General features: G+C 40.5%; 1 protein-coding gene across 3 annotated transcripts in view; it reads left to right on the top strand.

Moving 5' to 3' along the window:
• The first annotated feature begins 2981 nt into the window (after nucleotides 1-2981).
• HTR2A (5-hydroxytryptamine receptor 2A) overlaps nucleotides 2982-20115 on the top strand; it is a 65703-nt gene continuing 48569 nt past the window's right edge. Inside the window, exons 1-3 of one of the 3 annotated variants that reach the window (XM_012465158.2) lie at nucleotides 3832-3920; nucleotides 4357-5131; nucleotides 8083-8283. In XM_012465158.2, the coding sequence (XP_012320581.1) occupies nucleotides 4720-5131; nucleotides 8083-8283 (613 nt within the window). In that variant the 5' untranslated portion in view covers nucleotides 3832-3920; nucleotides 4357-4719. Of the gene's footprint in view, nucleotides 3921-4088; nucleotides 5132-8082; nucleotides 8284-20115 lie in introns of all 3 variants that reach the window. The other 2 variants (XM_012465157.2, XM_012465159.2) reach the window with 2 other exon arrangements.

Raw genomic sequence — 20115 nt, 5'->3', positions numbered from 1 at the left:
ATTGCAATAAAAACTACAATAATCTTAGATGATTACCAAAAAAATATTTCCCGGTTGTAAACCACATAAGAAACACTGATTAGTTTTGGCATGACTAAAAGCCTAGCTGTTCTTCATGAGAAATAACGGCCTGAGATCATCAGAATTCTCTAAGAGCTATAACAAGAAAATCTATAAAATTTAACCTCAGAAGCTTTTGAATAACTTTCTAACACTGGAGTACTTTCTATATCACATTTCCCTTTGCCCTCTGGAATAACATTAAACTGGTATTTCAATAAACAAAGTAACAAGAAAAAATGAGAGTTTCTAGGTTTTGCCCTGGCTCTTCTTTTAACAATCAATTCATCTTAATTTATGCCTATAACAATTCAATCAGAACACATCTATTGAGGACCTTCCACTATGAGATACCATGCTTACACACCACATGTGAGGTTTTGAATTACATCTGGGTGTATAGTATAATATAGATGTATATTATACTATATCATATCTATATTAAGGGTATAGAGATGAATAAAAGTTCAACATCTAATACAGAAGACAGACATTTACACAGATATCATTACAGAGGCATTACACATACAACAGCCAATAGAGAAGACAGACATTTACACAGATGTGCGTCATGCATTCATTCAACAAACATACTTAAGCGCCATATGCCCAGCTGTTCACAAGATAGACCCAGTTCCTGCCTTTATGAGGCTTACATGAGACGTCATGTGTTAAAATAGAAGACTGCAGAAGATGCTATAATCTTTGCCTCCACTGGGAAGGAGGGCTACAGAAAGCTTAGGAACAGTACACTTAGTAAGAATAGCAGCAACTAACCTTTATTGAGTGCTTAAAATGTGCCAGGCACGTATGTAAATTTATTTGGCTTTCACATCACTCCTCCGAGGTCTTTTTAATATTCCCTACTTGCAGATGAGGAGACTAAAACACAGAGAGATTAAGCAGTTTAATCAAGGCCATGCAGGTGGTGAGTGGTAGGCCTGGGATCCAGAGGAGACAACTCTGGAACTGAGCAGGAATTCACCAGAGGGACACACACAAAAGGAATGGTGAGAGCACTCCAGGCACAGGGAGTATAAGTACAAAGACATAGAAATGGTCAGAAACCCACTGTGGAAGACAGTGTGGTGATTCCGCAAAGACCTAGAAATAAAAATTCCATTTGACCCAGCAATCCCATTACTGGGTATACATCCAAAGGATTATAAATCTTTCTATTATAAAGACACATGCACACATATGTTCAGTGCGGCACTGTTTACAATAGCAAAGACCTGGAACCAACCCAAATGCCCATCGATGATAGACTGGACAAGGATAATGTGGCACATACATACCATGGAATACTATGCAGCCATAAAAAATGATGAGTTCATGTCCTTTGTAGAGACATGGATGAATCTGGAAACCATGATTCTCAGTAAACTGACCCAAGAACAGAAAATCAAACACAGAATGTTCTCACTTATAGGCCAGTGTTGAACAATGAGAACACATGGACACAGGGAGGGGGTCTGTTGTGGGGGAGGGCAAAGGGAGGGACAGCAGCGGGTAGGGAGGTTGGGAAGGGATAACATGTGGAGAAATGCCAGATATAGGTGACAGGGGGATGGAGACAGCAAACCACGTTGCTGTCTTTTGTGCATTCACAATTTTTCTTCATTCACAATTTTAGGAGAGTCCACTGTTTGGTTTTATTATTTTCTCACCAAAGCGAGGACAAAAAAGCAGAATGAACTTTTAGCACAGAGGTTGCAGGTTTTTTTGTTTTTTTTTTTTTTTGTTAGCATTCCGGGAGACAAATGTCTGTATGTACCTATGCAACAATCCTGCATGATCTGCACATGTACCCCAGAACCTAAAGTGTAATTATATATATATATATAAACAAACAAACAAAAACATGGTCAGAAACCTGCAAGGTCAGTCCACATATAGGCTGTTTGTGGGGGAATAACCAGAGACCAGGCCTGAAAAGTGGGGCAAGCAGGGTACAGGTAGACGAGGGACGGTGTCATGTGCCCCACAAGGAAGGGACTGCAGGAGTGTAGGCATGGAAGTGAGGCCAATTCTGTTATTAAATTATATCACTAAGAATATCAATTAGAATGAAAGTGGCTGACATTCCTTGAGAACCTCCTATAAGCCAGAAATGGGCCAAATACTTACACACATTATCTCATTTTAGCTTCATTGCAGTCTCATGAGGAAGGTACCACCATCATCCCATTTTACAAGTGAGAAGACTGAGCTTTAAAGGGAGCAACGAGATGATGCAAGGTTTTACCGTTTGTGAGTTACGATTCAAAACCAAGGAACTCTAAGGTCTGTGTTCTCCACTGCCTGCTCGCCAGTGCACACATTTGACGTGAAGGGGTAGGAGGGTGGCAGGCAGGGCACGGGGCGGGGGGGGCGCACTAAGCCACCTGCCCAGGAAACGGATGGCCCAGGCCTCAACCACAGAGGTGCAAGCTGCCGGCTGCAGGAGACGACTTGTGAGAAACACGCATACAGAGGTAGCACCGGAGACTAAGTAGGATCTGGCAGTGAGAATGAAGGAAGAGTCGTGGATAACAGCAGCTGTCTGAAGAGGTGGTGATTCTGCCACACTAGTGAATGGGTAGGAACAAGCACTGAAAGCCAGGCAGGGGATGGAGAGTGAGGGAAGATGCTGAGGTCGAGATCTCCTAGGCTACCATGGAAGGAGCCAATGGGCAGCTGGAGATTTAGGTCCGTAACTGAGAGAAATAATCAGCTATGAAGATACGGCCTTGGCCACAAACACGTTGAAGGCATGAGAGTGGCTGAATTTGTCTAGGGAGAATGTAAAGAACAGAAGGTGCTAGAACTCTAGAAAATCCCAACTATTCAGAAAAATATTTTCATGCCTAATAGACAGATTGGCCTCCGTTAGAAACCTGCCTGGGAAAGGGCTCTCTTTACAGGTAAGGCAAATTGTCATTACCGGTGGGAGGAAAAAAAAAGTTGGTACTGCAAAACCAACTTATTTCCTACCGCAGGTTAGGTTTTGAATTACATCTGGGTGGCGTATTTCTGCTGAAGAAAATAAGCCAGTTGAGTGGTGTTATCTATTAAATAAATAAAAATAGTGCTAATCGTTTATCAGAGTTAACACCACAGATGTGCCTGGCCACCCTGAGCCCATGTGGCCAATGTCAGTAATTCCACCCTGGACACAAACACTTGGCTTTGGATGGAGGCGCAGGATGCTTACAGCATTCCCAGGGCGTACTGTTTTCCAGCCTTCTTCATGTTCTCTCTTTACCCTTCAGCCTAAAAAATTACGACAGAGCCCCTTAACCTACCTTAACGGGAATCTGCACAAAAGGCCATTTCTCCAGTTTCTCTCTCTCAAAAGCAAAGGAAAACTTCCCAATATTAATATGTAGCAAAAAGAGGGAGAAAAAACAAGCCTATTTGGTCCGCCCTCCTGGCTGTTGCTACCTTGCAGCTTATGACATACAGATAGAGGGAGGTCTGATGAAGTGAACCAGGCAGCCAGAGAGCTACTCCATTCCCGTGGAAACCAGGAGTCCCTTGGTGCAGACAGCTCTGCCTACTTTCCATGCAGTTCTTTTGTGCGACTTTGAGGGGCTCGTGAATGATTTCTAAATGTGTGCCTGCTGAGGCGAGCCGCACAGGGAGGGAGGACCCAGCCGAGCCGTGCCAGAGGAAGCCAACGGGATCCTAGCAGTGCGGGAGCTGGCTCAGCCCTTGCATGCAGTTTTTGAAGTCAGCAAAACAGAAAGCAAATTACTATCATATTATGCTGGTGGAAGATCAGGAAGCGGGGACTCTACACCAGTTTAATTACTGCGAGAGATGCAGCGAGTCACAGAATAACAAGTGTGTCTCATGTGTGGACCCTGAAGACAAATGTAAGTTTTCATGCTGCTGTATTTTATTGCTGTGTAATTTTCTTTCCGGTTTGAAATCATGCTTGGCCAAAATGTAATCATTTCAATGAGAATTTCTAGTGGGGAAAGTCGTCTGCTAATCTTTGCTTAAGACTTTTTTCTTTTCCTTTTGTCAACTACACAACATAGGAACTGAAATTCCTGACAGCAGCTGTGGCAATTCAGCCTACGAATGGCTGAGAACTGTAACCCAAAGTACATCCAATTACTACGGGATTAACACTGGATGTATTCTTAATTGACTTTCTTAATGTAGAATGCGTACATCCCCGCTGTTTCTGATTGCATGCTATTTTAATGATACTGTGGCTAAACTAATACTATCGGCATAACCAACAAAATGAGATCTAGTTAAACAAGATTCCCAGGAGTGACAAAACTTTTCTTCTTTGTCCAGGACATTTGTCTCCCTGAATGCTAACAAAAAAAAAAAAAAAAAAAAAAAAAAAAAACCAAAAAAAAACCCTGCAACCTCTGTGCTAAAAGTTCATTCTGCTTTTTTGTCCTCGCTTTGGTGAGAAAATAATAAAACCAAACAGTGGACTCTCCTAAAATTGTGAATGAAGAAAACTTAGAGCCACCACAGTGCAGTTCTTTAACTATCATTGTAATAATGGGAGACAAAACTCCAGCCCAGGGAGACCGGCATGTACTCCAGCCTCAGTGTTACAGAGCGTGGGGACACCAAGGTGAATGGTGAGCAGAGGCTGTAACGTGTTAGTCCTTCCACACCTCATCTGCTACAAGTTCTGGCTTAGACATGGATATTCTTTGTGAAGAAAATACTTCTTTGAGCTCAGCTACGAACTCCTTAATGCAATTAAATGACGACACCAGGCTCTACAGTAATGACTTTAACTCCGGAGAAGCTAACACTTCTGATGCATTTAACTGGACAGTCGACTCTGAAAATCGAACCAACCTTTCCTGTGAAGGGTGCCTCTCACCATCGTGTCTCTCCTTACTTCATCTCCAGGAAAAAAACTGGTCTGCTTTATTGACAGCTGTAGTGATTATTCTAACCATTGCTGGAAACATACTCGTCATCATGGCAGTGTCCCTAGAGAAAAAGCTGCAGAATGCCACCAACTATTTCCTGATGTCACTTGCCATAGCTGATATGCTGCTGGGTTTCCTTGTCATGCCTGTGTCCATGTTAACCATCCTGTATGGTGAGTGGCATTAGTTTCCCAGCTGTACCCACACTGGTAATAAAGAGCATGTGCATGCCATCAGCAGATGAGATGGGGCCCAGGGGGCAAACTCTAAATAGAAGGCTTTGTTTATAGACTAGGGTCTACCATGTTACTTCTATTTTCCTCTTAAAATGGGATTTCACATAAAAATCCGACAGCCTATTACCTGTAATCATTGGAGAGTTTTGTGCTTTAAAACATGTACATCCTGTGTAAAAATGATCACTGGAGAGTTTTGTGCTTTAAAACATGTACATTTAATGTAGAAATTTTTATAAATTGTCCCGATACAGTCATAAAGCAGTAACTTACCCGTCATTCTGAATCTACTTGATTTTTGCCCCTTTATGTATCCCAACCAATATTCCAGCCTTCAGGACAGAACAGTTTTTTATCTTTGTCACACAGTTTTCAGCACTTCTAATGGAGTGGTAAAGCCTTCCCAATTACCTTGGAACATTTGCAGGGAGAACATTAGTGGTGCAGTAGGTTTTATGTTAAAATATGCAGAGTCTCCATTAGAATAAATGAATTACTCCAGTTTTAATTGTTCCCTGCCCAGAGAAGCTAATTTGGAAATGTGCCTTTGAATTATATCCTCAACTCTTTAAAAATGCATATGCATAAACTCCTCCAGTCTGGTTTGGAGGAGGGTGGGAAGCAAATGGGAAGAGATTAATCTTGCTTTCTTCTCAACAGAGTTTGAAACAGTCAAACCTCTCAGCAAGGGAGCAGAATGTGACCTTCTTTCCAAATTATGAGTAATACAGCCAGACATCTCCTTAAAAGAGAAGGAGACTATTGGAACTGGTGACACAGGCGCAACCAGCAGTCACCCAGCTCTTAGAGACAGGTTATGATAGCTATCTTTCAGGGGAAACTTTTTGGCCAAGTCTTAGGGGCTAAGATTAAAAATCATCAAGCCAGCCCTGGAGAGTGTGAAGAAGGAAGGCGGTACGCAAAGGCGAGCAAGCACCAGTCTGCACAAGGCTAGTAATGCTCAGTCCAAGTCCAGCCTCGCTTGACCATTTAAATGCCACACCGGAATGATTTCATTAAATTCCCCTGTTCTTTCCCGGGCGTTCCGGGAAGGTTCTTGTTTCCTAAACCTCCTCCCCTAGGGGGCAAACTCCAGTGGGGGTGGGAGGAGTGACAGAGCAGGAACCTAAACAGCCGCTGGAGGTTGGGATGACCCGCGGCGCCATCCGCTCTGGGAGCAAGGACGCCCCCTGGCGGTAGCCGCTCAGCGCGCAGCCTGTTCCCTCCGGAGCCCCGCCCCGCCCTGGGCTACTCCTCCCACCGCCCCCAGCCCACAGGGCGTGGGGCGTGGGGCATGGGCCGTGGGACTTCTCCCACAAGGAAATGCCCTCTCCTTATCCTGAGGCGGATATACAGACTGAGGCCTGGGCCGCCTCCTAGTAGAGAAAACCCCTCCGGGGGCCAACATCTGTTCCGAACAGACAGAGCTTGGCTTCCCCCATCAGGCGCTGCAAAAGAAAAGGCTTTCGTTTCAGTTCAAGCACTTTGCAAATAATTCAAGTGAACGGTTGTAAATTAGGCTTGTACCTATGCTCTTTACTTGTCTAAATATCCCTCGTGGCATTTTGGTAGAGAGTATACGTTTGTGTTGGAGAGTTTGTTCGGCTTTGTGTGTCTATAATAAAAAAAGTAGGCTTTAAAATTTTCCTTCTCACACGCAGACAGATCACAGTATAAGCAACTTCACTGCTTATACTGTGATCAGAGTTAAGTAAGGTTTACATAACTGCTTGATCCCCTCCAAAACACAAACCAGGACACTTTGCTTATGTCCATAAGGCAGTCTAATCTTCCTAATATAGCAGGTGACCTGTCTTACATTGGAATTGTCTGGGGAGCTTTGCAAACGCTTTGACATTTGATGTCTACCTCAGCCACACACCCCCACCTCCAGACATGATTTAATTGGGCTGGGTTTGGCAGGGGCATCAGGACCTTCTCTAAAGCTCTCCAGGTGATTCTGATGTGTAGCCAGGGGTGAGAGCCACCGTCCTAAAGCAGCAGTTCGCAAAGCGCTGTCTCTGGACCAGCAGCATCAGCATCACCCGGGAGCTTGCTAATTCAAATGCAAATTCTACAGCCTGCTCCAGACTAACTGCATCAGAGCCTCTGGAGGGAGGTCCAGCAATGCGTGTTTTAAGAGGTGTGGGAGAGTCTGATGCTCACTAAAGTTTGAGAAATGCCTCCCTAAAACAAAGCTCAGAGCAAGGACACCTTCCCTTATTTTTCTTCACCCTTGTCTTCAGCTCTCCCATACATACCCCAAATTTGAGTTTGGCACCCAAAGCCTTATTAGGTCATTATTTTTCATTTTTACAAATAGACATATTCACAATCTGAATTTTTAATCATTTAGTCACTTGCACCAATGCAATTCATTGCCATCACTGATGGGACTGGATGGCAAAATGTCCATAAGCATCACTGTATGGGACCGGATGGTTATAATGGCCAGGAGGTGAGACGAACCCTAGGGAAATACAATCCAGGTAAATGTGTGAATAAATCCTGACAGTACAGCGTGAGAGGTGCTACAGAAGAGGAACCAAAACACGTCACAACTTTTGACGTAAGTCACTTTAAAAAAAAATGTTTTGCTAGGTGTAAGGGGGCTGAAAGAGAACTTTCAGAGAGAGACAATCCGAGTTTACTACGTCACACTCCCATAATTCCAGACACTAGAAATGTCTAAAGCCTGCATTCATCAGCCAGTGCTAGCTTATCATAATTAAGTACAGTTGTTAGTGGTTTTTTTCAAATACGAAAAATATATTGTGTTGCTCTTTGCTACCACCTGTGCCTGTCCCAGAACTGGAAATTGTCATAGGGTAGGGATCCACATGCCCCAGGAGGCACAAGTTTCCTGACACCAACTTTCTGCCTCGTAGGGTACCGGTGGCCTCTGCCCAGCAAGCTTTGCGCAGTCTGGATTTACCTGGATGTGCTCTTCTCCACGGCCTCCATCATGCACCTCTGCGCCATCTCACTGGACCGCTACGTCGCCATCCAGAATCCCATCCACCACAGCCGCTTCAACTCCAGAACTAAGGCATTTCTGAAAATCATTGCTGTTTGGACCATCTCAGTAGGTAAGTGGGAACATATTTCAGAGTCTCATTCGAAATGACAGTTAGTGATTTCTGAAAAGACTTGTTCCATTTTGTTGTACTGAAACCTGACATCCTCAATCTACTGTTTTGGTTGGTGCAAGACATGTTACAACATCACAATTATCAAATTGGCCTCAGGAAAGAAAAATCTGTTTATATCACTGGTTGACAGCATGAATTTGTATTGCTTTGCACAGGCAAGACTATAAACAGCAGAGCCAAAACATCAGCAATAGTTGTGCTGTTTTCCCTATTTCTCACTTTCAAGTCCATGACTCTAATTCTTGGGTTTCCCAAAGACCTCAACTTTTATAATCACTGGACTTATGGTCAACGAAAGGATACAGACCACTCCAATGGAGAACATAAAGCCTCTAGGCTCTAGAGAAAGGTACTATGTTTTGCAGCATGGAGGAAAAAGCTGAGGCCAGAGCAAAGTGCCAGAATCTGCTTAGGGGCAAGGCTGCTTTTCAGTCCACCCTAGTGCCTCTATAGACCATCCTCCTTTTATTTACCACACACCAAAGGATTTCAGCTTGCTTCTGTTAGATTATATACATTCATCTCTTGCCAGTACTGATCTTGTGACTTCACACACCCAACATCAGAAAAGCCCAGGTAATGAAAGCTAAGGGGGCAGCTCCCAGGCAGTGAAGTCAATTGTACCTGTCAACCTTGCCAGCTTGGTTGGTACCCAAAGATTCTCTAGATTCAGTGGAATAATAGTACCAATAATAAGAGCAAACACAATAATACAGCATCTTGTATTTTTTAGCTCCCATTGTTTACTTTGCTGCTAGCAATGGGAACTAATATGCAATTTGAAAAGTAGGTAGCTCCATCTTATAGATGAGGAAACTGGGATTCAAAAAGCAAAATGAGCTGTGCAAAGCCCCACAGCAAGTAAGTAGCACAGTGAGGATTTTGTTGAATCCTGATGGGAACATCTATGGAAACACTAACAAATCACACTTGTGTCACTTTCAAATGTTTAAAAAGTCTTACGTAGTTTCTATTTTAAACTTCCCATTACAGTTTGAGGTAGAAGATTCTATGGTGCTTATTTGATAAACTAGGGAACCAGAGTGCAGAGGTATTGCGGCTTACAGGGTCATACCTTCAACTTGCAGCAGGACTAGGACTCTGAACTTCCAGCACAAAGCCCCGTTCTTTCTGTACCTTCCTCAGGAAACAATTTTTGCTCCTAGAAAATGCTTGCAGTTTCTGGAACTTTGCAAGTTGGACTCATTCTACTAGGAGCCAGAGAGTAAAGGGCCAGTAACCACTCAATCCCAATTATACATAAAATGCCCCTGGGGAACATTCTGATTTAATTGCCCAGGGTGGGACTTGATGATTCTAAGGAGCAGTCAGAGTTGAAGACCACTGAGACAGGTTTTCAGGGTGGTTGGTGTGATAAGTAGGAGAATCAACAACAATGTAAAGGAAGCAAATGAAGCTATTTATTTTCACCCTGACACACAGTCCATAGTTTTACTCTAATATATTGTGCCATTGGTTAGACAAATGCTGGGAAGATCACCCATCCCATCCTTTACCCTCAGCCACACTGACTCCCCATCTCATTCAAGCTTCTTGATAGCAACAGTAGAGTAAGGACAGTTTCTGAGCACTGAGTACAGACCCAGTAGTATACAAAGCACCTTAAAGAAAATGAACTGCAGAGAACTCTGTTGCACAGGACGATATTGCTTATAATCAGGAGTCATTATGGATTAATCTGAGTCCAAAGCCCATGCTTTTTCCACTTCTCAAAAGCTAATCTGCCTCTGGCTCTTTGGGGCTGTCACCACAGGAGCCAAGCAGGCTGGAATGGTTGAGGTAGTCCTGGGCAGGGGGTCATAATTCACTGACCAATCTTTTAATGTGCATCTACTATGTGCTTGGCACTGGATAGACCAAGATGAAAAAGATAATGCATTCAAAGATCTCTCACAGTAAGGTAGGAGAAGACAAATAAGGAAACAAAAGAGAAAAAAAAAATTACATCAAATCTATGCCAGAAGTCTCTGAGGTGTGTGCCCTGAGGAGGGGACAAGTGGAAAGTGTAAAAAGGAAAAAGGCAGATCTAATGAAGGAGCTTGAGCACAAATACTCTCTTTTCTTCTAGTGTTTCTGTTTTGATTATTTTGTTGCTTCAGGTTTAGTTTGCTTGCTTTGTGTGCTGTTTCTTTTAATTTAGATCTTTAGTGTAGCTGGAATTTTAAAATATGATCTAACTTGTTTTCTTCTACTAGTGACTAAAGCCTTTTTAGACACTATTGATATTTTCTCTTCAAGTTATTGATATGTTCACTCTTGATAAATTTCTAAATACTGGCTTGCATTCCTGGTATGTTGAGTTCAGATGACAAAGTTGGTTGGTTTATGATTCTTACAATATTTCCTTTTCTAGCTTTATTAAGTGATAGAGGAGTCTTCACTTTGTCTTGAAGTGTTTAAGTAGAAATTATATATTTTTGAGAGGTTATGTAGAAATTGGTTCCAAATCTCTCTCATCCTGGTTCCTTTTTAGATAGTATTTTAAGTTACATCTCTAACTTCAATAGTTATTTCATTTACATTTTCTACCTTTTCTTGGGTTATTAGCTGCATACAAAATTTATCTTTTATATTATTCTTTTATCATTAAATGTCCCATTTTAGTGATGCTTCCTGACTTAAAATCTATTTGACTTTTTTTGATTATCATTTTTGGATGTATATTATTTCATCCTATTACTTTCAAATCTTTTGTGACTTTAAATATAAAGTGTTAGCCTATAAGCAGCATATAAATTTTTGTTTTTAATCCAATCTTCGTCTGTTAGTTGGAGTATTTGTCCTTTTACATATGTTAACTCATATTTGGCTTTAAATCTGTTTTCTTACCATTTGCTTTCTATTTTCCTATTTGTTCTATATTCTAGTTTCCTTTCATTCTTGTCTTCTTTTGAACTAGTCAAGAATTATCCATTCATCATTCCTCTTTATGAGCTTGTTATCCATTGTTTCAAACTATTTTAGTGATTACAACCCTCCATTTTGAACTTAAATTCTAAAACATATTGTTACTTGTAACATGTCTTAGATAATGCAAAACCTTTAGAACCTTTTAACTCCATCTACCCCTGTTGTCTTGTGGGCTTTTTCCCCATTTGCTATGTGCCTTTTTTTAAACCCATAAGACATTATAGCTATTCTATTCACTATTTCTCACATATTATCCCTCTATTGCTGTTCATTGCTTTCTTCATTTTCATGGTTTTGCCTGGGTTCCTCATTCCTGAAGAAGTTCCTTTAGAGTATCATGTAGTTTTTTCTCTTTTTCTTATTCTAGGCATCTTTATATATTTTGCTTTCATTTCAAGCACGTTTTTGCTCAGTATAGAATTCTAGGCTGACAGTCTTTTTTTTCCAGCACTTTATAGGTAGCAAATTTAACATTTCAAGCTTAGATTTTGTTTTTACCTGCAAGACCCCGGCTGTCAGTTTTACTGTCGTTCCTTCAGAACCATCACCTTTTGCCATGCCCTGCTGCTTCAGAATGTTTTGTCTCTATTTTAGCAACTTAACCATGATGTACTTAGTTGTGAATTAGTTTTGTTTTTATCCTACATGGTGTATGTACTGATTCTTAAACCTGTGACTTTGGCCACTTTGAGAAAACTCTTGACCGTCATCTTTTCAAATATTGCTTCTGCCCCCATTCTCTCTCTTCTTCATGTCATGTCTGGGTCTTCAATTTCATGTATGCTAAATTTTTTACCCAAGTTCTTTATGACTGAAACACTTCTACATGTTTTTTTTTTTTTTTCCAACTTTTAAGTTCAGGGGTACATGTGCAGGATGTGCAGGTTTGTTACCAAGGCAAACACGTGACACTGCGGTTTGCTGCACAGAGCAGGTATTAAACCCAGCATCCATTAGCTTTCCTCCTGACGCTCTACCTCCCCCCACCCACCACAACAGGCCCCAGTGTGTGTTGACATCTGCCATGTGTCCATGTGTTCTCATCATTCAGCTCCCACGTATTAGTGAGAACATGCAATGTCAAACACTTCTACATTTTCTACATTTTTCTCCACTTTTAGTTTAGATAGCTTTGCTGACTTTTCTTCTATTAGTCCTCTCATCGCTACTTGTAATCTGCTACAATACCCATCTCTTGTGTTCTTTAGTCCCTACACTTTTAATTCTAGATTTTTTCATTTAATTCTTTATATATTCCAGGTTTTTAGAATAATTCTACATGTTTTCATCTATTTTCTTAAATATTAATCACAAAGATCTGGATATCTCTTTTCTGGGTTGTGGGGTTACCTAGGGATTTCTCTTTTCTGAATTGCAGTTTTTTTCTCTCTCCATTCTGTCCATTGGTATGCCTGGCAATTCTTTTTAATTGAACACTGGACACTGGAAGAAAATTTATGGGTGCTTTGTTGATACTGTCTTTCTCCGGAATGGGGTCTTTTAGTTTTAGCAGCAGTTAAAGTAAGCACAGGTCCCCTTAATCCAATAAGGGATTGAGTTTATTTAAGACAATATTCTTATAAAAGCCTGTCTATTTCCAGTTTGCTTTTACACCTAGGATGTATTTTTTCATGATCCCAGATGAAAGCCTGACGTGTTCTCCATTTTGAGGAGCTCTAAACTCCATTTTTTTTTATTTTTTAACATAAACTTTACTTTGAAACAATTTTAGATTTACAGAAAAATTGCAAAGATACCCCAGAAAATTTCTGCATACCCTTTACCCAGTTTCCTCAAATGCCACATTTCATATACGACAGTACCACATTTGTCAAAACCAAGAAATTAACATCAATACATTACTATTATCTAAACTACAAATTTTACCACTCTTTCTCTACTAATATCCTTTATCTGTTCCAGGATCTAATCCAGGGCACTTCATTGCATTTAACGTGAGAATTATTTTATTATTTTAAGTTCTGGGATACATGTGCAGAACATGCAAGTTTATTACATAGGTATACATATGCCATAGTGGTTTGCTGCACCCATCAACCCATCATCTACATTAGGTATTTCTCCTAATGCTATCCCTTCCCTAGTCCCCCACCCCTGACAGGCCCTGGTATGTGATGTTCCCCTCCCCTCATTGTTCAACTCCCACATATGAGTGAGAACATGCCATGTTTGGTTTTCTGTTCCTGTGTTAGTTTGCTGAGAATGATGGTTTGCAGCTTCATCCATGTCCCTGCAAAAGACATGAACTCATCCTTTTTTACAGCCACATAGTATTCCATGGTGTATATGTGCCACATTTTCTTTATCTAGTCTATCATTAATGGGCATTTGGGTTTTTTATATCCTCTACATCATAAAACTACTGATAATTCTCTTTAGCTACTCAGTCTCTCAATCTGTTCCTCTAAAAAACTAGCAAGCGCCTGAGTAGAAAGGTAGCTCAGAGCATTACCTTACCTTGTTGCTCTTCTCTTCACTCCAGAATCTTAACTTTTCACTTCCTGGCTACCTTGGTACCCTCTCACCAATTGCTTTATATCTCCCTGACCCCAAGACAGGTTTGGGACTTTGAATTCTGCTTTGTGTGGTACTAATATTACTCTACCTTTTTTGTTTGAATGTCCCCAGGCTATTTTCTCATCTTTTCATTTTTAATGTTTTGTAGCTTTGCTTTATGTGCATTTTCACAAGTAATGTATGGATGGATTTATTTTTAACAAAATCTGTTAGTCTTTGCCTTTTTAATATTGAAATGTGACCTGCCCACACTTGTGATAATCAACATCAGTTTTAGCCCTTCCATCTTAATATTTATATTTTAATAGTTCATTTTTTAAATGAATTGCTTCATTTACTGACTTGCACAATGTATTCATTTCCTTCATCCATCCCAGTTAGTTATTTGGATTGTTATGAAGATCCAATCCAAATGGCTTGGCTCTCATGATTACAGTCCCATTCCAAATCATCACATTGATATTTCTATTAACATATCTAAAATAAATAATCCCATTATTTCCTCATTACCCTGAGTCCCAATTCACAGGTTTTCCCATAATTTTGAAATAACCTAGTGGCAGAGCAGGTCTTTTAAAGCAAGTCAAAAATGCAGAAGCCATAAAGAAAAATATATACATAAACTGTTATATAAGTTTGATATGGCTAAAATCAATATAAGCGAAGTTAAACAAAAAAATATTTGCAATGTATATGATTGGCAGACCAAGGGTTAATAACCTTAAAATACAAATAGAGACATATTTATAAAGAGGAAAGGGAAACAGTCTAACAAGGAGAGAATAAGCAAACTAAATTTTCAGGCAATTCATAGAAATGTTACTTGAAATGGACAATAAACTTATTAAACATGTTTAGCCTCTTTAACAGTCATGGCAATATAATCTAGAACAACACAGTAACATTTTTCACTTATCCAGTTGGCAAAATGAACTTAGTGAAAACGTCCAATGCTGTCCCGGATATGGCAACACACACACTCTCTCAAAATCCTGCTTGTAGAAATGTGAATTATTTGTTCTCAAGTAATCTAGCAAAAGCTATTAAAACTTGACCTACCAATTCCACTTGAGAGAACCTATCCTATAGAAAAACACAAGTACATGTAATAATCTTTAATACAGCAATTTCTTCGGAATGGAAGAAGTTAAAAGGTTGGATTATGTTTAGAAATGTCACTTTTCTCTAAATTATAGATTGTCTATTTCTTGAATTTTCCATTTAATAATTTCAGACTAGTTGACTGGATAAATAAAACCATGGAAAGGGAAACCGGATAAATGGAAACGTAGTTAAAAATATTGAGACTACGTTTCCATTTATCTGGTTTCCCTTTCCATGGTTTTATTTATCCAGTCAACTAGTCTGAAATTGTTAAATGGAAAATTCAAGAAATAGACAATCTGAAAGCTTTAAATTGCCCTCCATACCAAGTAGAGTGATAAACTCTCCCGCCATCCTGCCTCGTATTGCCCAGAATGTGAATTCTCCCTCTGTCCAGCATATCCACACCGCAGATGCTATCCACCTCTGAGTCACTTGGTAGCCATCTCAGTTATCAGAACTGCCATGGCATCATAGTGCTTGTAGTCAAGTAATCTTTATTTTACTCAATCATTTACTAATCCTTTAATTCTTACTGCTACTAATCTCTTGCTGTGCCTTATTTATAAATTAAGTTTTATCATACTCAATCATTTACTAATCCTTTAATTCTTACTGCTACTAATCTCTTGCTGTGCTTTATTTATAAATTAAGTTTTATCATAGGTATGCATGTGCAGGAAAAAATCGTCTATATAAAGTTTAGTATCCTTGGTTTCAGGCATGTACTGGGGGTCTTGGAATGTATGGCACTCAGAGAAGGGGGGACCACTGTATTTGATATTCAAGTGAGGGAATGTTCATGATGCTAAATTCAAAAAACAAGTTTTGGGGTGGTGTATGTGATATGAGCTCGTCCTGGTAAACTGATGATAACATAGTGATAATATGTGGGCAGATATATATATACACACACACACACATACACAAACACACACACACACACAAGTGCTGAGAATCTGTCAAGACTTCACACTTATCAAGTTGATGAAATTAGAAAGAAAGGTAGGATTGGCATCTTTGCCCTTACGCATTTCTATATAGTTTTGTCACAGATATTTTTATTCCAGAGTGTTTCAGATGATCCAGAATGGAGCTGTTACACCTGCATCATGGGTCAAAGGCAGCTTCTTGGATGAGGCGGCCAACTTCCAAAGTTAGCAAGGATCTGACACATTTTCACCTTGGTAACCACATCATAGATTAACCAAGTTTTCCCTGCACTCAGGACTCCTGAGACTTACTGCTGCTTTTCCCTTGCTCACCCTTATCAGTGTGGTCACTTCCCTGCTTGCCAAGGATTCCCTGTAATTCTGAGGAAAAGGAACATAATTACAGATCAGTTGTGTTTTCTGTGTGGGAGGTTCTGAGTAAAGCAGCAATGACAGGAGATTGAAGTATTGGATTAAGAATAATCTTGGTGGGTAGGGAGGGAGTGATCCTGGCATTCTCTATGGATTTCATTTTCCCTTCATAAACCTACTTCCCATGATCAGCCCTGACTAACTTCACTGCAACTTACAAAATGAGCAAACCCTTTCCTCATTTTGGATGGTTTCTTTTCTCATAATGGACCCTTCATGATGTATTTTTTTTCCATATCCCAGTGCCATGAGAAGAGAAAATAGAAGCCACTTTATTTCCTGTCTTTAGCAAAGATCTATCTCAGAAAAGGTGAAAATGACTATTTTCACATTGTCATATTCTTACAGGTAACCAAAGATACCACTTTAAATTCCTTTTCCAGACGTTATTTCATTTCAGAAATATATTTGCAGTTTATGGGGTAATTTTGAAATACCATTGGTCTAAATTGATTTTTTTCCCTCAAGGATAAACATGACTATGTATTTTCTGCATTATTACATTTGTAACGGGAGGAAAGGCAAACTGTGTTGCATTTATTTGGGGCCATTCCCTTCCAGCTGTGACATCTTGCATAGAATCTTAAACTGAAGGCTGAGGTCACTGGACCTAACCTCTTGCCTTCATGCAGGTCAAATACCTACCTTCCTAGACAGTGCAGATGTTTAAGGAAACTTTGAAGGAAAATGATACATCTCACTGTAGTTTTGTGTGTGCTTAGTATATAGGTGTTTTAGCATCTTTTGATGTTTATCAGCATACAGTTTGTTTTCTATGATTGGCTTTTCATGGATTTTACTGTAGAACTTGGTGAATAAAGCCACACTGTCTGGATTTGAATCCTGGCTCTCTGTGACTGGGCAAGTTACTCAACCTCTGTGTCTCGGGTTCCTGGTGGTAAAATAGGGATGGTAGCAGTACCTATACTCAAGTTTCTGTTTGCATGATGGATCTCTCTTGGATTCTATTTCATACGCTGATGCCATGTGAGAAAAGAAAATAGATGCTACTTTATTTTCTGCCTTGATGAGGTTAAAGATTGAGTAAATATAATGCTTGTCGTATAACTGTTACATAAGTTTTCAACATAATATGAACTCTCATCTATAAAGTTCTTGGTTTTTCCCTAATTGGTAAATTAGGGGATTAAGCGCTTTGCGTTATCACAGCTTACCTGTGTATTCCCAATCTGTTACTTGTCACTTGACATTACTTATTTTTTTTCCACATGGATTTTAATAGAGTCTCATTTATAAATGTTCCTTTCTCTTGTGGCTTCTAAATTTTGAATCATTACTACAAATGTCTTTTCCACTACAAAGTTAAATATTTTCTCCCATTACTTTTATGGTTCTGTTTTATAAATTTAAGTATTTGAACCATTTAGAATTTAACCTGTGATCTAATTTTATCTTTCTCTGCATGGCCAGAGCATCATTGGTTTCCCCATTGATTTCATATGCCACCTTTGTCATCTCCTGAATCTCCATGTGTATTTAGGTATGTTTATTGACTATTTCTACTGATCTATTCACTCCCTAGAGCATACTTTTAATTAAGGGTTTTTTTTTATTGTCTTAGATTTAGCACTTTCTCATTTTTTTTTTTAACTTCCCTGACCATTTTCATTTGCCTATGGGTTTTAAAAATGAGCCTCTAATTCCCCAAAAACTACTATATTTGGAATTGCACGTAACTTTATATACCTACTTTCTAGAGCTTTTAGCTGGCATACTTTTTGTACTTTGTCTTATTTATTTCCTTTTTATGAGCAACTTCAAATTCTATATGGAATGAAGTGAATGTATATAAGCAAATGTAACTATATAAAATCTAAGCACTTAGGTTGAAAAACTAGCATGCTCATTTAGGTCCAAGAGGAATGATAGCAAAATATACTTTCCTATGATGCCATATCTTCTGGAAAAAAAAAAAATGCTTGAAAAAAATAAAAAAATAAATCAATGGAGTAAACCAGGCCCAAAACCAGATGGTGTTCTGTCAGCCTTTACACTGGAGGACGTTCCCAGCCCCGGTGCATGAAACAAACTGTCTGAGGAATCCACTTGAGATCGTCTCTCCTGGGACCCTCCAGGTTTATGCCCAACTCCTTTTGGGGCTGTTAGTCAGCCTAAAAAGTACATGTCAGAGACTATTCAGGTAACTGGAAGAGAAAGGGCTTTGGGTTACCTGCTCTTGCTTCCACTTCTGGGATAACATATTGTAAGTTAGCCTCTACCAGAATATAAAAGGAAACTTGACTTAGTCTAAGTCTCCTTTGGTTTCTCTATCTTTTCACTTTCTCTCCTGGGGGAAAGAAGTGAAATTGCCTACATTTGCTGCACCTTTATTTTTGCCCCTGCCATGCTACATTACCCTCCCCACAGGTCCGGGGAGAGATCCAGGCACCGCCCCAGCCTGCAGGTGAGTGGGTTGGCATCCAGGAAGAGAGATGCTCACACCCAAGTTGAGAGAAAGTGCTGCTGTCTCTCGAGTATGGCAGGGCTGGAGAGCGGTCAAGTGGCCAGCCATGTCTGTCACTGCCCTGGGAAACGATCTGCAGGGACACCAGTTGGCCCACCCCTTCTCTTGTCCCTGAATGCTGTGACCCTTCCCCTGCTCCGCCCACAGATGCAGAAGAATTTAGGGACATCTCCTTGCCTGGCCAGTTCATCTCATACATAGAAGCACAATGTGGTAAAATATCACGAAAACCTCTGCTCTTGAAAGACATGTCCTTGGTTGTCCTTCAGGACTTTAGCCCATGGGTAAAAAGTCATTTAATGACCCACGCAGCTGAAAGCCTGCCAGACTGGCAGCTGACTTCTCTCTGCATGGCAGACTTCAGCCACAGCTTTGGGAAAACGTGCTCAATAAAACAGCACTTAGCACAGCATAGATCTCCATGGTCACAGGAAACTGGTGAGAATAATTAAGAATGATCAAGTCATAGGGAAGAAGTGCATTTTAATTAATTTATTTATTTATTTAGACAGAGTCTCACTCTGTCATGCAGGCTGGAGTGCAGTGGCACCATCTGGGCTCACTCCAACCTCCACCTCCAGGGTTCAAGCGATTCTCCTGCTTCAGCCTCCCAAGTAGCTGGGATTACAGGTGCCCACCACCACACCCTGCTAATTTTTATATTTTTAATAGAGATGAGGTTTCGCCATGTTGGTCAGGCTGGTCTCAATCACCTGACCTCAGGCAATCTGCCCTCCTTGGCCTCCCAAATTGCAGGGATTACAGGTGTGAGCCACCATGCCCAACCAGGGTGCTTTATTCTTTGTTAGTCTGTTGATTTGGCCTGGCTTATGGACTATGAATTTTATTCTTTTGCTCAATATTCTAAGAGGAAGAGAAGGGGCAAGGGGCGTTTGTTGCTTCTAGCTATTTAAAGCAGAGAAATAACATCTGCAGGCAGCCCCTTCATGCCCACCCCCTGCCCTTGGGCTGCATCAGGAGCCTGCATGCTCCTGAGGCTTCCACTCTCTCCAGATCATCCCTTCTGGGCTAAAAGGTAGGAATCGTCACCATGCCAGGAGCTAAGGTGGATCCTCTGATCCATTTATCATCAGGAGCATCCTCTGTGTCCTAGTATCCAACTCCTTCATTGGCCTAACCAAATCCCAACCTGGATGGCTCTGACAAACCAGCCTTTACTGTTGCTACACTCAGGTAATTCAGACCTGGAGGAAATTCCGCCCTGTGAACTGTGCATACCACCTGTCTATGGTTTTCAACCTCAACTAGACCCTCTTCTTCATTGCTAGCAGTCCTTTAATTTGTTCTTGGTGGATTTTTTTTTTCTTGATACCAGGTCTCACTCGG

Source organism: Aotus nancymaae, unplaced genomic scaffold (assembly GCF_030222135.1).
Source record: "Aotus nancymaae isolate 86718 unplaced genomic scaffold, 86718_ANA_hifiasm-v0.15.2.pri h1tg000009l, whole genome shotgun sequence".
In the NCBI taxonomy this organism is placed as follows: domain Eukaryota; kingdom Metazoa; phylum Chordata; class Mammalia; order Primates; family Aotidae; genus Aotus; species Aotus nancymaae.
This window is presented reverse-complemented; position numbering and strand designations above follow the sequence as displayed.